Below are 23,311 nucleotides of genomic sequence, written 5' to 3' on the forward strand. Positions count from 1 at the left end.
TTGGTGGTTTGAGTTTTAGGAACTAAGATTCAGCATCCTCAGCATTATGGGCTCAGAGTTCCCAGTTTTTTAATCAGGTCAGGTCTTGGTGATTCTTCCACATATATCAGTGTTTCCTGATCCAGGTGGATGCTAAATCATGGCGTTGTTGCTCAGAGGGTGTGGGAAATTTTCAAAATTTCACACGTGATATTTTATAGAACGGCTGTGGCTAGTATCTTTGAAAATATTTGGAGCTTGAAGCTGAGGTTGGAATGCTTCTCTGATGCTCAGATGCGGAGTTTTGTGCTTGAAACGGGACTCTGCGTGAAAGCGGGTGCTTGAAACAAAATGTTTTACCCACCTCTAGTTGCTAGGGTTTTCTTTTTTACCAGCTGCAAATTCTTTCTTTCTTTTTTTAAAAAAACATCTTTTCAGTTAATTAATCCATATAATTCATCGCAAAGAATATTTATAGCTTCTTAGATGTGCGGTTTTTGTACAGGCGTGCAAACCGTCCTCAGAATTGTCAGGGATGAGATGAATCCTCCAAATTAAGGAAGTAATCAAGTTATATATTCTGTCATTGCAGTCTAAATTAATGCAGTGAGCAGTAGGCAGGCTTCAAACACATGTAATGAATTGACAGAGGTGCCTGTGGTTAATGAAAAAAACCCTGAACTTCACTAGCTCCCAGATTTGATCCACCCAGCGGCTCCCCCCCACGTCCCATTCCTGTTGTTTCTTGAGCTGAGTTCCCTTTCTCTCTACCACTCCCCCCTCCCCTCCCATTTTTGTTTTTCAAGGCAGAAGGCTCTGAGGCTGAAGTGACACAGTGCCAGCACATCTGGCCACAAGATGGGGGAATGGCAGAGGATCTTCCTGCAGAACCTAACAGTGCCTCCACGTAACCCGAGGAGACGGAATTTGCCACCCCAGCGTTCAGTGCCTTTTCAGTGCGTCTTGAAGAGCGTGCAGGGGAATGCCCTGAAACAAGTAAGGCTGAGATCGTCAACGCAGTGGGGGTGGGCGCACTTCTTCTGTAGATGCGCGCCAGTCTAAGGTCCAGCCCTCTTTGAGGTTTTCGAGAACAGTGTTGTCAGAGAGGTGGGCCCGTAGAGATGGCACAAAACCAGGTGGGGTAAGGCAGACTCTGCTTTAAAACAATAACAGATTAGAGCAGTGTTTCTCAACCAGGGCAGTTTGAAAATGTATGGACTCCAGCTCCCAGAATTTATTTATTTATTTATTAAATTTTTCAACTGCCCATCTCCCCCCAATGGGGGAACTCTGGGCGATTCACAATAAACATTAGAACATAAAATATAGAAACACATAAAACCATAAATTAAAACATAACTAAAAAGAAGAAGGAGAGATCAAGGGGATGAAAACCTGAGGTTGAAGGCCGAGGTCTCTATGGGGCTAGCCATCCCCATGCTTGAGGTGTTCTCACCCCACCCCAGGCCAGGTGGCAGAACCAGGTCTTCAAAACCTTACGAAAGGCCAGGAGTGTGGGGGCTAATCACATCTCCGGGGGCAGGATGTTCCAAATTCCCCAGCCAGCCATCATCTGCAGCACCAGGACGCTTTATTACATTTTGAGAGGCAGCTGGTGGGCCCAGAAAAGCGGAAGCCCTTGAAGCGAAGAGCATTTGGGTTATCTGTGCCTTGCCCCCTGGTCATGACAGAAGGGGAGGAATGCCCGTTAGATGAATTTGGGATCATTATAGCGGTATTTTTATAAAACACCAAGTTGATTTCGATTTCGAGCAACCTGAGCAGGTTTTGTCCTTAGATGAGAGGCCACCCTCAACTGGGAAGTTGAAAGAAGGGGCGGTAGCCAAGTGCTTTTAACTGCTGTCAAAGCTACATCCATGTGTCTGACCTTTTGCATCGAATACACAGACAGAATCTCTCCTTACAAGGGCTGTGAGCAGCCCGCTTGCATAAGTGATAATTCAGCGCTGCCCTCTGTGGTGATGGTGCCAGTCTAACCCCGGTGCCAAGGAGTTGCTTCTCCTGGCTGAAAAGTGATGTCTTTGTGAAGAGTTGGAGTGCAGGTAGCGGCCTCCCACTGCGTTTATGCTCCGGGAAATCCATGGTCCACAGCAGCGGCCAGAGAATGTAACTTGTGCAGCAGCTGAGATTTGAAATTTTAGCTGCTGCTGCTGCTGCTGCTGCTTGGATGACAACACCTGTTTTTAAAAATCTCAGCTGTGTGTTGTGTTTCTTGCAGCCGGAGATATGGGAAAATTGGTAGATACATTTCAGAGTATAAATATTTATAAATCTGCCTTCCTTCCTTGATTGCATTCATACAACCTCTATTAGTTTTGGATATAAGCCAACTAAACAGGCTAGGTTTGCGCATCGCTAAGCCACAAAAACATTTAAGGGTTGCAAAGGCGCACGCTTCACCTTTTCCTGACCTTAATGCTTGAATTATGTCTCCCTTTCTGCTCAGCCCTGCCACAGGTAATTATGGAGATAGCGTGGCCCAGTTCAGAGGTCTGGAAATCCTGCACCATCAGTATGTTAAAGCAAGGCTTTTACAAATTCAGCATGACAGAGTAGAGATGGAGAACAGCGGCTATTTCAAGCAGTGCTTGCCTTCCAGGCTGTGCTGGTATAATAGATCACTTGGTCCTCCTGCTTTCTAGCCTGGGATTCTGAAACAGAGAGCATTCAGCAGGCTGGAGCTCTGGGCCGCTAAATAATGCACAACAACTAAATCTTTAATAGCCCGCCTGCCCGTATCGCCTTGCTGCAATCCAGGCCTTGACGAGGGCATTTGGAAGCGAGGCGACATTTGGAGGGAAAATGATCAGAGTTCCCTACTGGTAGCAGACAACGCGGCCCGTTTCTCATCAGAATGTGTTCGCAGTATTTACCGCTTTTCTTTTAAGGAAACAAAACATGAGATGCTGTCTGGTTTTAATGTACAGCTGGGACGTCGCTATCCCCAAATGCAGAGCCTGGTTTCTGGTAAGAGCTGGCCGTTAGGAGAATGCAGAATGAAGGTTCTGGGGTGCCCCTGTTTAGTGCAAGGGGTTGAGGCAGGAGCGCAGGTCTTTCTGTGCCCAGCGTTTAGCGCTCTTGCCAGAACTGGATGTTCCACTAGGACTTCAGTGTAGACCGAGAGCACTCTACTGTGTACAGTTGGTGTGCCAAAGTGGGTGTGTTTTTGCATGCAAGGAACGATTATCTGAGCTTGGCCTTAATTGCCCCCAATCCTGTTCCTTTTTGATACGGACATATAGCACTTAGGAGTGAAAACGAAAAAGGGTGCTTTGGACACCTGTTGTCTGTTTGCCCCAGACCAGGCAGGAGGGGCAGTGGAGGCCCTGACCTAGTCTGGATGGTATAAAAGAGATTTAGTGCTGACCCTGACTCTGGCAAAATGGCCTCAGAGATGGGGGAAGGTGCTGGGTGATGTCGGGGGTCTTGGGGGACCGGTGCAGAAGCTTCCAAGGCCTTCATGGCACAAACCCAACCAAGGCAGGAACAGGGGAGGTGAGAACCACCTTTCTGATGCCCACCATGGTAGTTCAGGAGCTAGAGAAAGGGTTCAAGGTCTAGGAACCTTGCCTTATTCCCCCCCTCCCCCCAGCACTGCTTTCTGCAGAAGAGTTATTGACCTCATTGCTCACTCATTTGCAAAAAAGGGAGAGGGGCTGAAGAGTGAGCTGAAAGCCACGACCTTGCCCTCAAGATCTCAAGCCTCAAATGTCTGAAGCTATGTGGAGAATCCCGTTTTCAGAGGGGAGCAAGACATGAGCCACGCATGAGATCTGACTCTCAGGAGATTCATTCTGGGAAGAGGAATTTTGGCTCTCAATCCATACCTCTCCATCAGGTTTATTCAGCATTGACCTTTTTCAAGGATGCTCCAGGTTGATTGGCTGAGGTGCTCAACTGAAGCATAATAATCCAGCAACTGGTGTCTCTCCAGGATCCCAGGGGACAGCGGGGAGATTTTCCCCTCTTGTGGATCTCAGAGTCCCATTCCCGGATTCCCTCACTGAAATAGCCAAGTGGAAGTGGACGGAGGCAGCTACAGTCAAGGTATCACCAGCTGCAGCAAGCAAGTTGTCTGTTCCCTCCGTAATGGGATTTTGGAATGGGTAGCCGTACTAGCATCCGTGAGCTAGGATCAGCCCAAACAATCAAAATCAGCAATTTTGAAAGGGGAGGGGAGGTGTTCATAGATCCCTATAAATGAAGGGAAGTCCTTCATCCTCCGAATAAGGTGATATCCTCCCTGAAATGCTGTTGTTGCCTATCTCCTAAGAGAAGACACCAACAAACATACAAAAAACTTGTGGTGAACATCTTTAGGGACTGCCGGTTCTTTGCAACCAGATCTGTGGCTTCAGAAGTGGGGCGCAATGGGCTGATGGCTCAGACATGGGAGACGGATGACCAGTTGAAGGCCAACTTGGCAGCAAAGCCTCTTCTTTGGAAGAAGCTGTTTGGAAAGGCCATCAAAGTGGATAGGAAGCAACCCTTGAGGAAGGAGGAGAGCAAAATCCTGCAGCAAGGAGAGACATCTCATGATGAAGGGGGCAAAAAAGGTTTTACAGGCATGGAGACAACAGAGTCCATACCTCAGAAGAGGTGGTCTCCACCGTGTTTTTTTCTTTTCAGCAACAAACTAGATTGGAGCGCTATCCTGAGCCTCAAGTTGCAGAATAAATTCTTCAGACAGCTCATGGATAGAGACCTGGAAGTCGACCGCAGAAAGTCATCCTGCTGGATGACTTTCTAAATTTGGTAGGCTAGTCAGTAGCCTGCCTACACGACTCAGAAGGAACGCCCCATCAGATCTACTTCGCTTGTACATGAGAGTGGTGCAAGGGCAAAAGTTTGATGGTGGACTTCCTGTGAAGTACCTCTCTGGCCTCACCTTATTTAGGAGTGGACATAGATTAAGAGAGGGCCCAGGGCTCCAAGGTGTGAGTTACTTTACTGCTATACAGTAGCTGTCACGTCCTGTCTTTCTATTTCCCACCGGTCTTACAGGTTTGTTCTTACAGTGGAATACATGATAAAGGAGGTGTGGAACCACTCTCAGCTGGTCAACACATGCGACCAAGCCAAGGGGTTTCCTCCATCGAACAAAAAGAAATCTTAAGCCCCGCCTTCTAACTAGAAGAGGTGGAGCTAACCCTTCCATCTCCTGTTGGGTCCATCTTTTGGTGACTTCGTGTTAAATATAATTTCGTCTTTTTAACTGTAACTGGCTAATCGGGTGATCAGATGGTTATGATTCGCATATGGGCAATCACCTGGAATTCTTAGCAGAAAGCTAGTTATACGTCTAATTTTAAAACACATCTCTTCCAAACAGATAAAAATGGCTGGCTGGCTTGTCTTTGGGATACGTTTTCCATCCATCCTTTGTTGTCCCCTCTTGAAGTTCCAAATGTGCATTTTGGCCTCAAAATGTTGCTTCTCTCTGTTCTGGAGTAATTCACCTTTGGTACTTTGGTTGGATTTCCTGCCTCCTCGGCCATCTCTGAACCCTTCCTTGGCCAAGATAAAGTGCCAAAATCCTGCCCTTTGGTAGCTCCTTGAATCTGCTGTCTAAGTTGACCTGCTTCCATTGATATCCCTGAGGACTAGGATTTGGAGTCACCCTGAGCCAGTTTAATCCCCTGCTATCCCCCCCGCGTTACCCTGTTCAATTTTAGGAGAACGATTTTGGCTTTTCTTTGCCTAGATGAGCATTGGAGTTGGGTCTTCCCCAGTCACAACATAGCTGTCTCCTAAGATGCTCAGATTGTGAGATCTGTTGGCCTCCTCCTTCTCCGGAGCTCTTCTGTAGACCAGGAGCATTAGGTGCAGGAGAAACAAGACCACACCGCCGTCTTGTCCTGATAATCCATCAGTGCAGTTGGTGGAAATTTTAGCTTTGAGTGGTTGGTGCGTGCTCCTCGATGCGTGTATTGATTGTAACATCTTTCTCTCTCTCTCTCTGTCTCTCTCTTTTAAAATCTTGGTTGCTTTAAAGGTTTTATCAGAAAAAAACAATGTGTAAATAATTCAAAGGGTCCTGAGTGCAGTGTCACACACCAAACTGCTGTGTGGCTTCTTGATTTCACTGTCACCTGGCATGGAGACCTGTGTTTTGACTTTTGAAGATGCTTGCTTGGAATTAAGTCCCACTGCCTTCTCAAGCTGCTCTGTCGAGTGATCTCACCATTTGTTTTCTGTGATTCACAACGTTGTAGGTTTAGAGCAGTGTTTTTTCCAGCCTTGGCCACTTTAAGATGTTTGGGCTTCAACTCCCAAAATTCCCTAGCCTGCATGAGTTCTTAAAGTGGCCAGGGTTGAAAAACACTGGTTTAGGGCATACATGGAAGCCCAGTGTGTCATCAAGGAGAATCCCCGTCTCTTGCTTTTTCAGGAGATTGAAAGAGCTGCAGTCAGGACTGGATAAACTAGGTGCAATTTACTTTCTTCCTCTTGGAGATATCCCTTCTCTGTTTCTCTCTCCCTACCCCACGTTGATGGTGCTAATTCGTCTCACTCTTCCATCTCCTCTTGGCAGAAAGCTCTGGAGAACATGTTGGATGTGGAATTCCAGCTGAGGCTTTCCCTCTTTGACCTTGCCTATCACCACTTCTTTGGCAAGACTTGGAGAAGCACCACAAGGCCTCTGAAATCCGCCCCGGGGCAGCTCCCCTCCGTGGTCTTCAATGAGGTAAGGGCATGATAGCGAGTCGTGGCTCAGGTCGGCTGGGAATTCTGGGCGTTCCAGTCCCAACACAGGCGGAGGAGACGTCTCTCTTCAACAGACCAGCCTGACTTTGTCTGCAACAGTTGCATGAGTCCGATGGGTCTCCCCTCTCTCCCCAGACTTATGGGAGAGCTGCTAGAAGGAGGGGAGCTTTAGACCAGTGTTTCTCAACCTGGGCAACTTTCAGATGCGTGGACTATAAGTCCCAGAATTCCCAGGTTGGGAAACACTGAGCTAAAAGTTAGGCAAGGAATTTACTTTGCCATCACTTTGACTGTCCAGTCACATGGCTACAGCTCGGCTGGCTGCCAGCACTGCTGATGCAAACGCTGCCAGTGGGACGCCTCTAACGACTATCTGGTGGGTGGCATTATCATCTCAGTGGAAGCGCATTCCCCTTGCTCTACTCATCGATTAATACCCCAGGGAGCATAATGTGCACTGCTTCCCTTCTCAGATTCTGGAATTAGAGTCACCAATTTTTTGCTGCCTCCCCCACCGTGTGAAACCAGGTGGATGTTGGGGTGGGTGAAATCCTACTGTTGTATTGCTGGAGCCCTTAAAACTTCTAAGCCAGCCTCTTTCATTATTAAGCCCAATTCTTCTACAGTGATCTGCTTTTTATTCATTTCCTTCTCCTGAATTGTTTTACCAATATGGGCGACAGGCATTCTCAGTCTAGAGTCTTCCTCTTTCTGCCCCTTAATTGCCTAATGAATATGCCTCCATTTTCCTGCTTTAGAGAGCTGTTAATCCAATTCCCACCTTTGTCTCCCATCTACTTGATGTTCAGCAACCCACTCACTTGAGGAAAAAGAGGAAAAGATGGTGGTTTCTGAGCCCTGGAGGTTAAGTGTCCGTATAGTTTTGCTTGCCGACCAACAGTTTATGGCTGCAAGGGCCCTCTTTCAGAGTATGAGATGCTGCCCTAGGCTTCATTCTCCGTTTCGTTCCTTAAAACCAGCACAGAGTCAGGTTTATGTGACCACAATGTCCTGGGCTCCATTATCCAGCCAGAGGGAGATGGCCAGGTTCATTCTGATCAGTCCTGGGATTTTCACGCTGAGTTCTTGTAAACCAATGTTGTCCTCCTCCCTTCTGGGTCTTCTGTACCCCGGTCTGCAGTCGCTTCTGTGGCTAACTCAGGTATGCTGGAATCTCTGCCCGCATCTTCCATGTTGGGCATATCCATTGCCCTACACAGAATCTGTAATTGTGCGTTATTTTAGGTGACCTAATTTCAACCAAGTCTTTGTGAGTGATTGTTTGGTCCTTGGCACACGACGGGATGGGTCGGGAGAGAGAAGGGATGGGGCATCCCTCAGGGAGGGGAGATCTCCCACCCAGCACTAAAATTAACTTCTTCCCTGCAGAATATCACCTCACCCCCTCAAAAATAAGAATGTTCTCCAGAATTGGGTTAGGGTTAGGGTTAGGGTTTCTCTGCACGATTCCTGATTGTTCTCCCAGTCCAGGTGGGGAGGATGGGCTCTCGTTCCCAGAACGGCTGCTCCAGCCAGCATGGCTAGCGGTGAAGGATGCTGGGGGTCAGCACGATGTACCTGATCTAGCAAGATGCACGGCTTCGTTCCTCATGTTGGGTTAGGCTGGCCAGGAGGCAGCAGAGGGCACCATTGCTCCAGGAATAACACCAAGGAAGCTGCCAAAAGCAGAGGCCATCATAAGCCAGCGGGTGGCTTGGCAGGCAAATGGTGGGGAGAGGGGGATCCTCTGCAGAAGTTTTATTCCGTGGCGTGGTGTGGCGTGCTAAACTTGTTCTCAGCCTGAGCAGCCTTGCACCTTCCCTTGTAGCGTTTTGGTTGAGTGTTTGTTGTGATTTACTTTTTCAAGAAAACAACAGGTCATTCTTAATACTTACAAAAGCCTCCTTCTGGCGAGCCCCCTGTAGAGGGGGCGCTCCCCGTCATTTCCCCCTCCAGTATTAAAAATGGGGATGGCGCAGGGAGGTCTGCGGGGCGTCGTCCCCAAAATTAGGATGGCCCGTAAAAAACACGGAGAGCTTGGATCGCCCCGTCGCAGCTGCCATCTTGACTTTTTTGACCATGCCCTGCAGACGCCCTGGGATGGCAGATGGATCAGGGCGCGGCCTGTCCAGCAAACTTTTGGTGCCTTTGGATGGCTCCTTTCGGTTAGGCTGGAGTCAAGTCGATTTACTTAGAGTCAAAAATGTGTTCAGGCTGCTTATCTTTGCAAAGCAGCCCTGAATACCATTAAGACACCCCTCATCGATTATTCATGTGTTTCAACTCAGCTGATAGATTAAATCAGCCTCATTAAGTGCTCTGTATAAAAGAGGAAGGTATTTCAAGTGCATTGATATTAATTAAATAAATTTACCAAACGCGGGGAAAAAAATGGATCGGCAAGAAATGAATAATAGATGAGGGCGCACATGCGCTGCATCTCAGAAGAGGCATCCGTTTTCTCCTTCTCCTACGGGTGGTTAAAGCCCCTTCTGAGATAAAGCGTGTTATTGTGCAGGTTCTATAATAGCTTGTATTTTTTTCCCCCAAGAAATAAACATAACTTTCTGCTGTCAAATAACAATTCCTGATCGTTGGTTTTCCATGTGGTGCCTTGTGTTTCAACCTTCTTCGCTTTAGTGATCGAATGGTGGCTGTCCAAGTGATGGGAAATGGGGTTCAGCAACATCTGGAAGGACAGGGGTTCCTTCCAATATCTGCAGGGCCTAATGAAGGGGGAAGTGCGGGAGAACAAGCCAACAGAGTGAGGAATGAAATGGAGGAAGCAAAGGGAATGAATGTTGGCAGGCCTCAAGTGGACTCAAGACCTTGAAATTCAATTTGTTTATGAATCACAAGCAATACACCCAGTAAATCTTCCCTGCTTCATTTGCATTTTTATGATGGAACATCCAGATGTTGCCGGTCACGTTCAAGTCATAAAGAATCAGCCTACAACAGTCTGTTGTACTGCTTGCTTTGTAGGGCAGATTCGTAGTACAGGTAGTCCTTGCTTAATAACTGTTCATTTAGTGACCATTTGAAGTGACGACAGTGCTAAAAAGTGACTCATGACCAGTCCTTGCACTTACAACTGTTGCAGTGCCCTCATGGTCACGTGATTGTGATCTGGGCACTTGGCAACCTGCCTGCATTTATGATAGTTGCAGTGTCCCATGGTCACATGAGCGCCATTTGTGGCTTTCCCACCTGGCTTCTGGCAAGCAAAATCAATGAGGAAACCACAGGTTTCACTCAACAACCACGTGATTCACTTAATGACTGTAGTGATTCACTTAACAACTGCAAAAAAGGTCATAAAATTGGGTCTGGTCATGTGATTATTTGCTTAACGACTGCATCGCTTAGCTACCTAAATTCTGATCCCAACTGTGGCTGTTAAGCGAGGACTACCTGTATCTGTAAGTACATGTTTTTAATCCAGGTCGGATTAGAGCTGGATTGCATTAGCTTCAGAAAATACGCAGGGGTTTTGTCTTTCTTTTTTTTTCTTTGCCACTGCAAAGATGGCGTATATATTCTCTGTAGTGGCTGATTCCTCTTTCCTTGGACCCACCATTGAACTACACAGCGGTCACCCAGTCTGTTCAGGAAGTGCTGTAAAGGAGAAGGAGCCTTGAACGGAAGCCTCACACCGTGTGAGCGTGTGAGACCTTGGCCATTTTGTACATTTCCAAAAGTAAGAGCAACCTCCCCGTGCCCCACTCCTAACTGAACCGGCTGAGAGGAAATTTCCCCCTTCCACTCCCGCCCTGCCCCTGGGGATGAATGAGCACCAATCAGATTTTGATCTTGCTTGTGTCCTCTTTTACCACGAATCTGCTGGAAATGACCAATCTGCCCTCAGTAATATTCAGAATTACTGAGAAGTTAAATTCTTTTACTTCTCTGACTATGGAAACTTTGAGCACTGGCAGCGTGGCCACCAGTTCAGCGCTCTGGTGATAATCTAGAAAACCAGCCCATCTAGCATTGGGCTCCATCAATCACCGGCATGCCAGAATGTCTGGGGAGAACATCTTGGGCAGGTCTGTTAAGAGTCCCCACTCCATCTGAAATGAGGATGACATGGATGGGACAATAGGTCTTTTTTGTGGTGGCCCCCCAACTTTGAAACTCTTTACCCCAGGTATCCATAAAGCTCACTCCTTCATGGTTTTTAGAAGATCTGTTCTAGTTCCTTCCGCCCGAACTAAGATTTACAGCCATTTATCTTGCTTGATTGTTGGTTGATTTATAGTCACTTTAAGAAAGAATAATTTAATATCTTACTGTCATGGCTTTTATAATTTTAATATGTTGTAACATGCCCCCCCCGAATCTTTTATTTGCACAGGCTATAAAAACATTAAAAGAAAGAAATGAAATAAGAAGGGGGGGGTTCTAAAAACTTCTAGGTTGAGATTCTTGCTCTTCTGTCTTAGGAACCATCCTGATTCTCCCCTCTCCCCCGAAGACAGAAGCTGGTTTTGCCCCTATCAAGGAATTAGTGTTTTCATCTTGTTCCACCTGCCGTGCCTTGAATGTTTCCTCTGATTCTTCTTTTCCCCAATAACAACGGCTGTTTCTTGTGAATGCTTTAGGAAGTTGTTTATTATTGTCATGGAGAAGAACTGTCAAAATCCAGATAAACAGCTCCAAAGAGGACAGGAGAACATTGCCTCATCTATCATGAGTGGGGTTCCTGCATGGATAATTTCCTGAGCTGTATTTGTCATTTTTTTCCCTTGGCTGTTATATTCCAGCTAATGAATAGCTTCCAATCGCAGTGATTGTTTCCTCCCTATGATAATTGGGCTGCACTGGTTTGAGGGCTTTACTGAACTACCGATTACACTTCCTTTGGCTGTCTTCTTTGTGTGGGAGCATCTTTTAAAGCAGTGTTTCTCAAGCTTGGCCACTTGAAGGTGTGTGGACTTCCCCGTGCTTGCTGGGGAATTCTGGGAGTTGAAGTCCACACACCTTCAAGTGGCCAAGCTTGAGAAACACTGCTTTAAACTCTCAGACAGTGGAGGAGCTTTCTCGGCCTGTTACGAGACCAGTCAATGCTTGTCTTCTAAATGGTGGATTACTGGACAACACAGCTCTTTCCCTCTTTGATGGTAACATGTACGAAAGACACAATGCACAGGTAATCCTTCAGCCCATTTAGGAAGATTTCCACACCTGCAGTTGGCAAAATTAGGACATTGGTTTATTGGAATGTATGGCCCACTGTCATCTAGAGGAGGGGTCTGCCCCTTCTTTGGGCAAATGGCAACACTTACCCTTTGAGCTTCATGTTGGAGGAAGTTAAGAGGTCCCAGAAGAAAACAGAATTCCATTTAGTGTAAATGTAAGTAGTAACATAGCTTTCCATGTAGACCCTTTTCCCCTTCTGTGACACTAGGCCTTGTCACCTAGTAGTGTTGTTTTGAGAGATTCTTGATTTATACTCATGGTCAGTCAGTGGAGAGGGGCTGGAAGAACTGAGGGCCTCAATTCCAAGAGGGTATCTCAAAGATAAAATAGGTTTTTGCTCTCTGGCGGGGAGGGGTGTTGTCTTGTTTTCACACGGAATCACTTTTCATTTTTATCATGGGCCACAAAAAGCTGGAAGTCGTTTGGACCTCTCTGGATCTCCAGGAGGGCTGGCTGGTGCGGGGAGTTTTTGGAGAAAGAAGAGATGCGATTGTGGAGTACCCTTTCCATGCCTCATGACTGAGAATGAAAATAGAGCCAGGCGTTTTCAAATAATGTGCCTGGGCAATCCAAATGTTACGCAGGTTCTCTGCTGCGTGAACCATATAACCATAATACTGGAATCTGACTTTCACCACGACTTATCTAGTTGGGGTTTTGCCTATATGGAATGATCTAGCTTGGGGTTTTGCCTTGGATCTCCCCCGTTTTAGCTTTTATCTGATTTTTTTTTTTTTGAACCAGAATTTGTGGACTTTGATCGAAAGCCTTCCCAAAGTATGTGTATGGATTGATTCGGTTGTGCTGCTTTGTATGATCCATTTGCTGCTGGTGAACCAGCGCTCCTAGCTATTCTACATTTTTGGTTTGGTTTGGTTTGGTTTGGTTTAACCAGCTCTCGTGCCCGTGGAATGCCAGCCGGAACGTCTCACAAATTTTCAAGCCTATCTTCAAGGCAACAAACACTAGGAGCTTGCTTTTTATGTGGGAGGTGACATTCTTAAACATGGAATTTTATTCTCAGAATTATGGCACGGCTGGATAGAGGCCCTTTTTTCCCCCTTGCTGTTCCTTCCTGCATCAAAATGTGATTTTTTTTTTTTTAAGCTGGAAAGCGCCATCGTGGAGCCCCAAGGCAGAGCAGGACAGTTTTCATTCTGGCCCATGATCTGACCACGGCCCGCAGTTTCCATCATGCATTTAGCATCATTTGTCTGTTACAAGTGCTTTTATGCCACCCGTTCAAATGAATCTAAGGGTCTTACACAAACTATAAACAATTATAACCAAGGTTTAACAACTATACAAGTGTCTCTCTCTCTCTCTCAACAACACAGTCATGATAACAAGACTCCTGCTCTTCGTTCTGGGGCCAGTTGGTGCTACAATGATGGTTCACTTTGACCACACCAGCTGTTCAGTTTGGAAGAGTTACAGTGCTATTTCCCAAGCAGATGGGCAGGATTGCGCCAAGAAGACCAGCCTTAGCCGGGGGTTCACCACGGCTCTCCGTGTGTAGGTAGCCCCCAGCGCATTTAAGCCTTAAGGCCTAATGTGGCCTGGCTGGCCCATTTCTCAGGAATTCCTGAGCAATTTTTTCCCCATCAGTTTGCAATAAAAGGAACATGCAGTAACGATTTATTTCTGCAGACAGGTGGGTTAATGCCTCTCTCTGATGTCCTTTCCTAACCATCTCTGATTGCAGCAAACGTTTTGCGAGGGGACCCTTAGCTGATGGCTGTTGAATCAAAGGATTGGCCTGCTCCTCAGCCACGTCTTCAGGAGATGAGGCACCCAAACCTTCTGTTTCACGTGGCCTGTTCCAGGCTTTGGAGAGGCCGTGAAGGGGTCCTGGGTGCTAAGGAAATATAATAATAATGGTGACTGTCCTCCAGTTGGCTGATACAGACTCTGTTAGAGTGCCACCATTTGCTAACAGGCGCTTGGATTTTTGGAGAGAATTGCTCTGGACCATTGTGTCTGCCTACCCAACCTTCATTACTAGCTTAGTGTGGTATGGCGGTGAAAGTTTTGGACTGTCTCCCCTTCTCTTTTGCAGCCACACCACCCTGCGGATTCCGATTTCATGTGCAGTCAGCTAAAGTGCTGAGATCTTTTTCACAAGTACCATTGCCAAGCCAGAGAACTAATCCTGAATTTGATTTCTGTTTTCCTAATGCGTAACTTTGCATTTGTCTGTGTTGAAGTTCATTCTGTTGTTCTGAGTTGCCCACCCTAATCTGATTACGTGCTATCAAATCATAGTTGACTCTTAGCAGCCACATAGATAGATTTTTTCCAGGAAGGTCTGATCCCAACCTGGTCCTTCAGGTCTTCTAATGGTGCCTCTATCGCCGCTGTGAGTCCTTCACCCCACTGCTGGTTGTCGTCTTCTCTTTCTTCCCATTGATTGATTGATTATGTGCTATCAAGTCTGTGTCAACCCTTAGTGACTGCATAGAAAGACTGTCTCTACAATGAGCTGCTCCCAAACTAATCCTACAACAGTGTCCCCATCACTACTGTAACTGAGTCCATCCTTTTTGCTGCTGGTCGTCCTCTTCTTCTCTTTCCTTCCACTTTCCCAGCATCAGAGCCTTCTCCAGAGAGCTGGGTCTTCACATCACGTGTCCAAAGTAGAATCGTTTGAGCGTGGTCATTGGTGCCTCGAGTGAGAAGTCTGGGCTGATTTGTTCAAAGATCCATCAGTTTGTTTTCTTGGCTGTCCGTGATCTTCTCAGGCGTCTTCTCCAACACCAAAGTTCAGAAGCACCAATATTCTTCCTATCCTGCTCCTTCAAAGTCGAGGTTTCGGTGCCATAGAGGGTCACAGGGAACGTCTTTCCCAAATCTACCACTGTCATTTGGGAAATAGATCTTCTCTGGCCCACTTTTGGTCAGTTTCCTGTGCTTTCAGGATGTTCTTCATATACTTTCTTCATATATTTTCTTCAAAAAATCAAACCCCAAATCTGATAAGTCCTGCTTATCTTAACTTTTTTATAAGTCCTGCTTATCTTAACTTTATCGCTTATTGTTACTTTTCGTGGCTTTTACCGTCTTTTGGCATTGGATGATTCTGAACTTTAGTCTCTCCGATGCTGTGGCTGCGACGCCCTGTCCTTTTGCGGCCAAACGCCTCTTCCATTTCCTGTATGTGCCCTTTGAAAAAAAGAATTGTTTTGTTTTCAAATCTGGGTTTTCTTTTTTTGCCTTTGTACAAAATCTCCCTCGCTGGGCTCGCTTCCCCCTATGCTTTTAGCCTAGTTTTTTCTTTCAATGTAATTGTTATTAACGAGAATTTTAAGAGAATAAAAATAATACCTGTTTTGAAAAAAGCGTAAAGAAAAGTAATAAGTAAGTGGGAAAAAAGTACAAAGAAAGAAATAGAGAAGAGAAAGAAAAGAAAGTTATAAAGAAGCAGCTTCCAATCTTCTTAACAGCAGTTACAAGTACATTTATATTTCACCCTCCCTTTCTAAGGTTACAACATAATTTCCTTCTTTCCGTAATCTACCCTTTCTAATCATCCAACCCATAAAATTACAAGTTGCCATGCTTTTAGCATAGTAATAATTTTTAAAAAAGAATAAACTTGCTTGCAATTATGCTTTTTGGCGACTCCTTTCCTTTCTAGGAATTTCCACCCACTTGGAGCTCTCCTCTCCATTTGCTGCAGTGAAATCCATTGCTTTAAAAAAATAATAATTTTAGTTCGTAATTTGAAAGAATACGGATGAAAAGAATATAAGTAAAAAAAAAAAAAAGATGTAGAACACAGAAGAAAGCAGAAAATAAGGCACTGATAATTATCCGTATTGGGCTTCAAGTAGAGTGTATTTGGTTAAAACAGTAAGAAACTGACAAAACTGTAGATAAGAAGCAGTATGTTAGATCAATACTAAAATTATAGATCCTGTGTATCAGTGAGTTCATTAAAACCCACTTTTTGAGGGCAAAGATACCTATTCAACTGCATTCCTCTTCGGTTTCCCTTCCAATCAAGGAATCCAGCATAGCGTAATCCAAGTTATAGAGTGGTTGATTTGACTCACTTTGCGCTTAACTATAAATCTGGGTTAACCCAACCTTGCCTGGTCCCGTCACACGCCGGGCCCAAATTGATGAACGAGGAAGACAGTGCGCTGAACTAGCGATGTTTGCAGTGGGGAGCCAAAGCGGTCAGTCCGACGGAAGCAGCGTCGGGCATTGCAACGAGAGCCTTGCCCGTTGTAACGAAGGCGAGATCCTGTGGCTGTTGTGGTGCTGAACGGCAAACCGGTTCGCTCCGCTGGAGCCTTCTGCGGATTTAACCGGGGATAGTTCAGCGACGAGACGGAAGTTTTGCAGGCCTCTTCTTTACTGGAGAGGCTCAAGGGGGTGGGGTGGGGTCGGGGGGCTCCTCTCAGGAGTGTTCTTGGCATACGCTCCCTTGCTGATCCGAGAAGGCGATGTGTGGCTCGGCCAGCCCTTTGAAGAATCGGCTTCTTCTGAGCGATGTTGGCACCTGCATTTCTGCTGAAAGGACAATGAAACCCACATAGCATTCCCACGAAGCTCTGTGCTAGAGGAGAAGAGGGTGGCAGGCCTGGGGAAGGTGTCATCCAGGACGATTAATCTCCTGTCGCCGATCTCCGTCACGGAGAAGCCCTGATAGGAAATGTACAGTAGGAAGCAGGAGAGGCTAGTTATATTTCACCCTTTCTCTCCTCTTGCCTCCTAGGCGGTTTATTTTCACACGTCTTTGGATCATCCCAGCATCCTACTGGTCCTGGAGGTCGTGGCCACGGCTGAGAAGAGGCAGGACGCAGGCCCCCAGGAGCTGTCATGCGGCTTCGGGGTCCTCCGTTTGTTTAACAGCAAATCCGAGCCAGCGAATTTGAACTTGACAGGCAAAGGGTATGTTGGTCAGCCTTTTAGTGGGATCAGCTCTTTGCGGTTGGATCTGTGACTAAAAGCCACTCTTTCACGGCTCTTGCCAGTCCCCTAAGAGCGGGCCCCCTTCTTCCCTTTGGGGTGGTACTTAGCACCTTGCAAGGGGCATGGCTGGCGTACCTTGGGGTCAGCATCCTAGATGAGGCTCAAATGTATCGCCCTTTTCTCGTTTTAGAGAGCTAGGGAGAAGACTGAAAGCCAAAATGGGTGCCTTCTGCCGTGCAGAACTTTAAACCAACCATTTTGCCTCTTGGCCCCCAAACTCTCCTCCCCTCCCCATGCAGAAGAAGGACCCAATTCACCCACTCCAGAAGTTCTGAGGGCTGAACATGAGGCCTGGGGATTGTCCTGCCCTGATGCTAGAGCAGTGTTTTTCAAACTTGGCAACTTTAAGATGGGTGGACTCCAACTCCCAGAATTCCCCAGTCGGGGAAGAACACTGCTCTAGATCTTTCAGATATGTTTTAAAAAAAAGAGCCCCAAAGAGGTCTTTGAATAAAATTGGCTAATTGGAAAAGATGGGACCAGACTCCTGATTTTTTTAAAGATTTTTTTTTTTATCCTGCCTTTATTATTTTTATAAATAACTCAAGGTGGCGAACATACCTAATACTCCTTCTGTTTTCCCCACAACAACTCTCCTGTTGGCTGAGGGAGAGGGGCTGGCCCAAAGTCACCCAGCAGGCTTTCATGCCTAAGGTGGGACTCGAACTCACCGTCTCCAGCTTTCTAGCCTGGTGCCTTAACCACAAGTCTCCTCCTACAGTGTCGAAAAGAGGGACAAAAACATTTTGCTCTTGCAGCTTGGCTCTCAAGAACTCCTGTTATTTTTTTATTTTTTATTTTTTAACATTCTCTCTGATCCTCCCTTTTCTCTCTGCAGGCTCAGTTTGTACCCTGGGACCCCACGCGCTCTCTTGCACCCACTGCTGTTGGAGCCCATAGAGAGTAAGTCCCAGGGCACTCGGTCATTTGCATGGGCTGGGCCCTGCATCCTTTGCACGTGGAAAATCATGGCTCATGAGGAAAGCGGCCTTGGAAAGATGCAGGGGGAGGGGAGAAATAGAGAGAGGTTATTGGAGCCCAAATCATAATTGCCAAATTGTGTACCCCAAGAATAAAGCCAGTGAGCTTGAAGTGTCCCCAGTGTCTGTTATGTCTCTGTAAGATTACACGTTTTGCCAATTTGTAAATCACCTCTTGGATAATTAAATCTTCTCTCTGATTGCAACAACTCCTTAGTTCTGATATAGACCCAGACGAACCCCCCTCCCCCTGTTGTTTCTCTGTATGATTCATTGCCCTGAAAGTACCCCACTCTGCCAGCAATAAAGCCCCCTCGCACGTTAACCCAGGCAGTGGAGCTCTCCATGAATGAATCTCCTCATGGCTCTCCTTAATACTAAGTCATTTGTGGTAAGAGTGTCCGATGTGTTTCTGGTTGCGTCCAGACAAAAAGCACACCTCCGAAATTTGTGAAACCCTAATTCAAATTGTCCTGATGCAGATTTAATTTATTATCCTACGATTTGCCCCCCTCCCTCCCTCCCCTCTAAATGCTCATCCAATGCTCCAAACAATTGGAATGTGTTCTACCACAAAGTTGTTTCTAGAAATTCTGGGAGCAACCAGAAATTTAGTCCTGACCAAAGGGATGTGGCTTACTTTTATGGGATATCTCGGGGCTCTTCTGCATTTATTGCTGCATTAAAAATGTCCTTTCTCCTCCTCTAGAGAACAAGTACTTAACAGCGATGGAAAACAGTCAGCTCCAGTGCACTTTTCAGCCCCACCCACCCTTGGAGGTCATCTACCATCTCCTTCCTGAGAATACCCCCGTATCCAGCTCGCAGAGTATCCCTGGGGTCTTAGCAGCACCTGAAGGTACACGTAACAGTTGCCTTTTCTTTCTTTTTTGCAGGGTGCAAGGCTGACATGCACTGTAGCTACCCCCTCTTTTGCCATTTACTTTATCACATTGCCAGAGGCAAAAACCTAAGTTAGCCCCCACGCACGACGGTGCCGAAAACGAAATTTGAGCTGATAGTATAGTTGGTTCTTCTATCAATAAAATATCTCCAGAATATCAAGGGTGGTCAAAAGTGGTCATAATGCTTAGATAACCTTGGCTGATCTTGGAGAAGGCTATAAGGAGGTCAGATCTGCTGAGATGGCCCATTTGCTTGGATGGGAGACCACTCAAGAATCCCAGGAGGGCCAAAACTCAGAAACAACACCACAGAGAAAATGACCAACTCTTTCAGTATTGTTGCCAAGAAAACGGCATCGGTGATAAGAGTCACGCTCGATCCGAAAAAGACTTTATCTTTTTAATATCCAAAATTCTCAGGGGAGGTTTTGCATGCTCTTGCTCGATGCGGAGGGGGATTTGGGAACTGAAGGCACATTTTGCAAAATCCCTATTTGAAACAGCGCTCGCCTTGCCTTGTTGGGGCAGTCGGTGACAGAGGTGAATAACCTTGTGAATCGGAGGCTGATATATCCAGGTGGATATTAGCTTCTCTTGACTTGGTGTCCTGCTCTTTGGAGGACTCCAAGTTCTGTGCCTGCGACCCTTCGGGACTTGATTATGCCACAGGCCTTGGGGGTCTGTCCTTGGGACTTCCCAGCTGGTGTATCATTTGGCAGTTCACTGCTCCTGAAGGATTGGCCATCCAGAGCTTGGGGTTGGTGACCCCCCACTGTGACCATCCCCCTTTCAACCCGCGGGTTAAGATGCTGTTTGAAACCTACAGAGGTCTAGCTCTACGCAGGCTGAAGACTTGACTTGAAATTAGATCCTCAAGGGGATCTGCCAAATTTGGTTGCAAATGTGGGGTTGAGCCCAGACATATTTTGCCAATGAGGTTAGTTTAGGTCAGTGTTTCTCAACCTTGGCCACTTGAAGATATGTGGACTTCAACTCCCAGAATGCTGGCTGGGGAATTCTGGGAGTTGGTCCACATACCTTCAAGTGGCCAAGGTTGAGAAACACTGGTTTAGGTTATTTCCAGAATAAGTTGGTAAAAGGCCAGTGAAGTCACCCCCAACAGCTTTATGGCTTTTATTCTTTTTTCCTTATCACTTCCGCAGCCCTCCTGCCCCGTTCAGCAGAACAAACTCATAAATACCTTCCCCATCAGCCTGCGTCCTTCCCTGAAAATCTATTCCCTCCAAAGTTAATGCTCCGATCCTTTAGTCAGCGTTTGCTCTCCTTAATCAGGAAAGCTCAGCACTAAAATATTCCTTGCTTCCTGGACATAAAAGAGCCGACAGCCTGAAATTGGTGGCAAATGGACACTTCCAGCAAAATGTGCCCTGTAATTTGATACACCGAAGTGTTAGCTAGCAGCTTCGGCGAACCCGAGAAGGTGCGTTTGGCTCCCCAAATTGAATTAAAGCGGATTCCAACAAATTACCCTTTCTAACACGAGGACCTCGGATTCTCTGCACCTCCTGCTGGTTTCCAACTCTTCCACCCGCCTGACAGTATTTTGTTTGGTCCTGTTCCCTTGCTTTTTTTCAACGTGGCCCCGTTACAAGCCGTGGAAGGCGTGGGAGGGGGATGGGGGGGCAGGAAAAGCAAGGTAATCAGCTCTCTGCTCTTTAGAGGAAAGTCCTCTCTTTTTTTCCTCCCTTCTGAAACCTTCCCCACATACATCTGAAGCACCTCCCTGCGCTTCAGGGATGTTGAAAATGAACAGCTCGTCCTAGAAGCCCAGTGCAAGTTGGACCAAGTTAGGGATCTCTGTAACCGCTAAGGAAGAGGAGCCAGCTTCGCCCCGCGTTGAAGATGAGCTTGGAAAGGCCTCGGTTCAGATCCTATCGAAGCTGTGAGATTGCTAAGCTTGGTAAACTCTTCTCCCCTCCGTTCTGTGGGCATAGTAACAGCGGTGTGACTTTCAGGACCCTCAGAACTACGCCTCGGCTTATTTATGTCATCTTGCAGGCGTGCGGTGGTGTCACCTTCGTTCGACATCTTCTTCAGTGCTTTGCCTTCGTGCTGCACGTTGTGTCGCTTTGGGGCGCCTGATAAATGGATTTAAAAATGACGGCGCGGGGCTTGGAGGACTCTTCAAGCGCTATCTAAATGCTAATTACTGTTGTTGCTTAACCGGCTGCAAAGGACGGGTGGGGGGGGGAGAACAGACCATAATGTCACAGAAATGGAAAGAGGGAGGTGGCCTGCCGCTGGGTGGGCTCTCCCGCTGTCATCTTTAAGGAGCAGCGAGCGTGGGAAGCGTCAGTGGGAAGAAGGATCAGGTTGGGACGCAAGGACACCGTCACAGTTCACTCCGTCGGACCTCATTTCTCTCCGTGGGCGTTTGTTAGGTGTTTGTGCTGTGCTGTGCTGTGGGGGCTGTCTCACCAAGGCAGGATTTGGTGGGCAGACTCCCGGGGGTGGTGGGAGTACAGGTGGCCCTCGTGATCGGTGGGGTTTGTTCTGGGATAAAGCCACAGGTAGCAGAACCACGAATGGCAAAGCCTTGTGCTTCGGTTTTTGGTCCTTTGGATCGTCCTCTTCCTCCTGTAGAGACCCTCTTCCTGCTTGAAGGGGCGGGGCCAGCTGAGATCTCCAACGCTGTGCTTGGGGGCTTCTGAGGCAAAAGGGTGCCCCAACCACAGTGCTGTGAGGCCGTTGGAAGGAGCATTGCAGTGATCGAGAGGCCCCTCTGCCAAGATGTCCTATGAGCTGCGTGGCATCACAAAACCAGAAGGAGCCACGCGACGTGAACAGGGCGACGAAGAGTGGATTGCTCCAAAGAAGATGGCGGATGCCACAAGGAAGCCACGGGAAGCTTCGGGATGGGCTGACCAGTGACATCCATTGTAACTGAGAGAACAGGAGCAGATGCCCAGCCCAAACCATCTCATTCCCTTCCTTAAACAAAAAAGTGCTTTGTGCAAAAACGTCTCTCTCTGCCCTTTGGTGTGTGCGTAAAGAGTCCAAAAACACGGCCGCAAGTGCAGGAAAACCTTTCTGGGCACAACACGGTCCGGCCTCTGTTTATCAACCAGGCAGTGAAAAAAAACCCGGATGAGAAGGACCCCTTGCAGAAATCTCTGTTGTCCACCGGGCGTGGAAGGAGAATGCTAGGGCTGTGAGATGGTGTCCAGCTTACAACTTTTTCTTCTGCAGTGTCCACAGGTCCAAAGTGATTGGTGAACTGTGGATTACTCCATAAAGCACGGTTGGCTGGTTCCTCCCTCACAGTAAGCCATCCATCAGGGGCTGGGTTCATGCAGCATGCTAAACCACAAGAAACTGAAGCTACACAATCTCAGTTTGTTTTTCTCTCTCTCTGCTTAAGGTGGTCCACGGAATTCTGTTTTTTTTTCCCCCAGTGATGGATGTTTAGAAGGTAGCATACAGACTCAGTTCCCTCTGTTTCTTCTAACTTGTTTAATACTTTGTTTTCCTTAACTGGCCCCTGTCTCACCAGGGTTTCAGGCAGAAATCCATCCCCGGGGCCTCTAAAGAAGATCATGAACTTGCCTCTGTCCTTCGATTCTTCCCCTTCAGCCTGCCTCTGGGTTTATGTCCTAGCCTTGCTTCTCCCTCCCACGTTGAAGCAGGATATTCTGAAGGCACCGACAAGCATCTCTTTCTCTGGAAAATGAGTTCTTCCTCAGCAAGATTGCAGCTTTGAAGAAGAGCCAGCCTTGGTTGTTCTGAGTGTGCCCCGGTCATCTGATCAGCCAGGTTCAACCCATCTTCTCTGCTCTTCCACAGGTTCTCCTGCTGTGACCTCGGGCGGTCCTTTCCTCGCAGCTGCGTCTGGAGAATTTGAGTAGCTTGATCAGCCACCCTTGTTTGGCAGGCCCATCCATCTCCCACTTTGCAGCTGTTTGGCCGCGAACTTTCCAAGCGACAAGCCTAGCGACCTTGACGCTGGGAACAAAGTCACCCTTTGCCGTGCGGAGCGCCTAAGTCACACCTCTCCAGCTCCCATTAGTGTAATAGAGATAGATGGGTCCTCTAGGTGGAAGACTGTGGCCTTGTTCTCAGATGACGTGAGGGTCAGAAGAGCTATTCCAGATCCTCCTTCAGCTCTCCCCTGCGCTGTGGTTCTGCTCAGGCCCAGCTGTAGACCTGGGATGGCCAAGCCAGCAGAAACCTCGCTTAAAAACAATCTTGAGATCTTCCCACAAAATCCAGAAAGTTCAGATGTGTTTGGGGTGTTTTTAGCCAGCTGGACTGACTCAGTAAAAATCATTTGAACCACTTGTAGTTTGGGTCATCGAATTGGACCCTCCCTTGAAAACATCCAGCCAAGGAGAGACCATCTCCACTTTCCTGTCAAATAGTTTTTGCCGCCGGGAGGTTTTTCTCACCATCCAACCAGAATCTGCCTTCCTGAAGCTGCTGTCTGGCGTCCTGTCCTGCGAAATGATGGGGAACTGGGCGTGATCATCTTCTGGACGCTGTCCTTTTCGGGGTTTGAAAAAAGGCGATCTCATCTCC

The 23,311-nt window shown here is 47.2% G+C and overlaps 1 protein-coding gene across 8 annotated transcripts in view; it reads left to right on the forward strand.

The window, feature by feature from the left end:
• NPHP4 (nephrocystin 4) overlaps window positions 1-23,311 on the forward strand; it is a 94,914-nt gene that overhangs the window by 6,695 nt on the left and 64,908 nt on the right. For 5 of the 8 annotated variants that reach the window (XR_015797379.1, XM_088147618.1, XM_088147614.1 and 2 more), the window contains 5 exons: window positions 786-975; window positions 6,536-6,688; window positions 16,634-16,809; window positions 17,729-17,793; window positions 18,580-18,729. Coding sequence is in view for 7 of the 8 variants with exons in the window: in XM_088147618.1 (XP_088003744.1) it covers window positions 838-975; window positions 6,536-6,688; window positions 16,634-16,809; window positions 17,729-17,793; window positions 18,580-18,729 (682 nt within the window). In the remaining variant the exon portion in view is untranslated. The remainder of the gene's footprint in view (window positions 1-785; window positions 976-6,535; window positions 6,689-16,633; window positions 16,810-17,728; window positions 17,794-18,579; window positions 18,730-23,311) is intronic. The other 3 variants (XM_088147616.1, XM_088147619.1, XM_088147617.1) reach the window with 1 other exon arrangement.

Source organism: Python bivittatus, unplaced genomic scaffold, assembly GCF_059951505.1.
Source record: "Python bivittatus isolate LINGU-HERP-01145 unplaced genomic scaffold, Pbiv_v1 ctg000510_np1212, whole genome shotgun sequence".
In the NCBI taxonomy this organism is placed as follows: Eukaryota; Metazoa; Chordata; class Lepidosauria; order Squamata; family Pythonidae; genus Python; species Python bivittatus.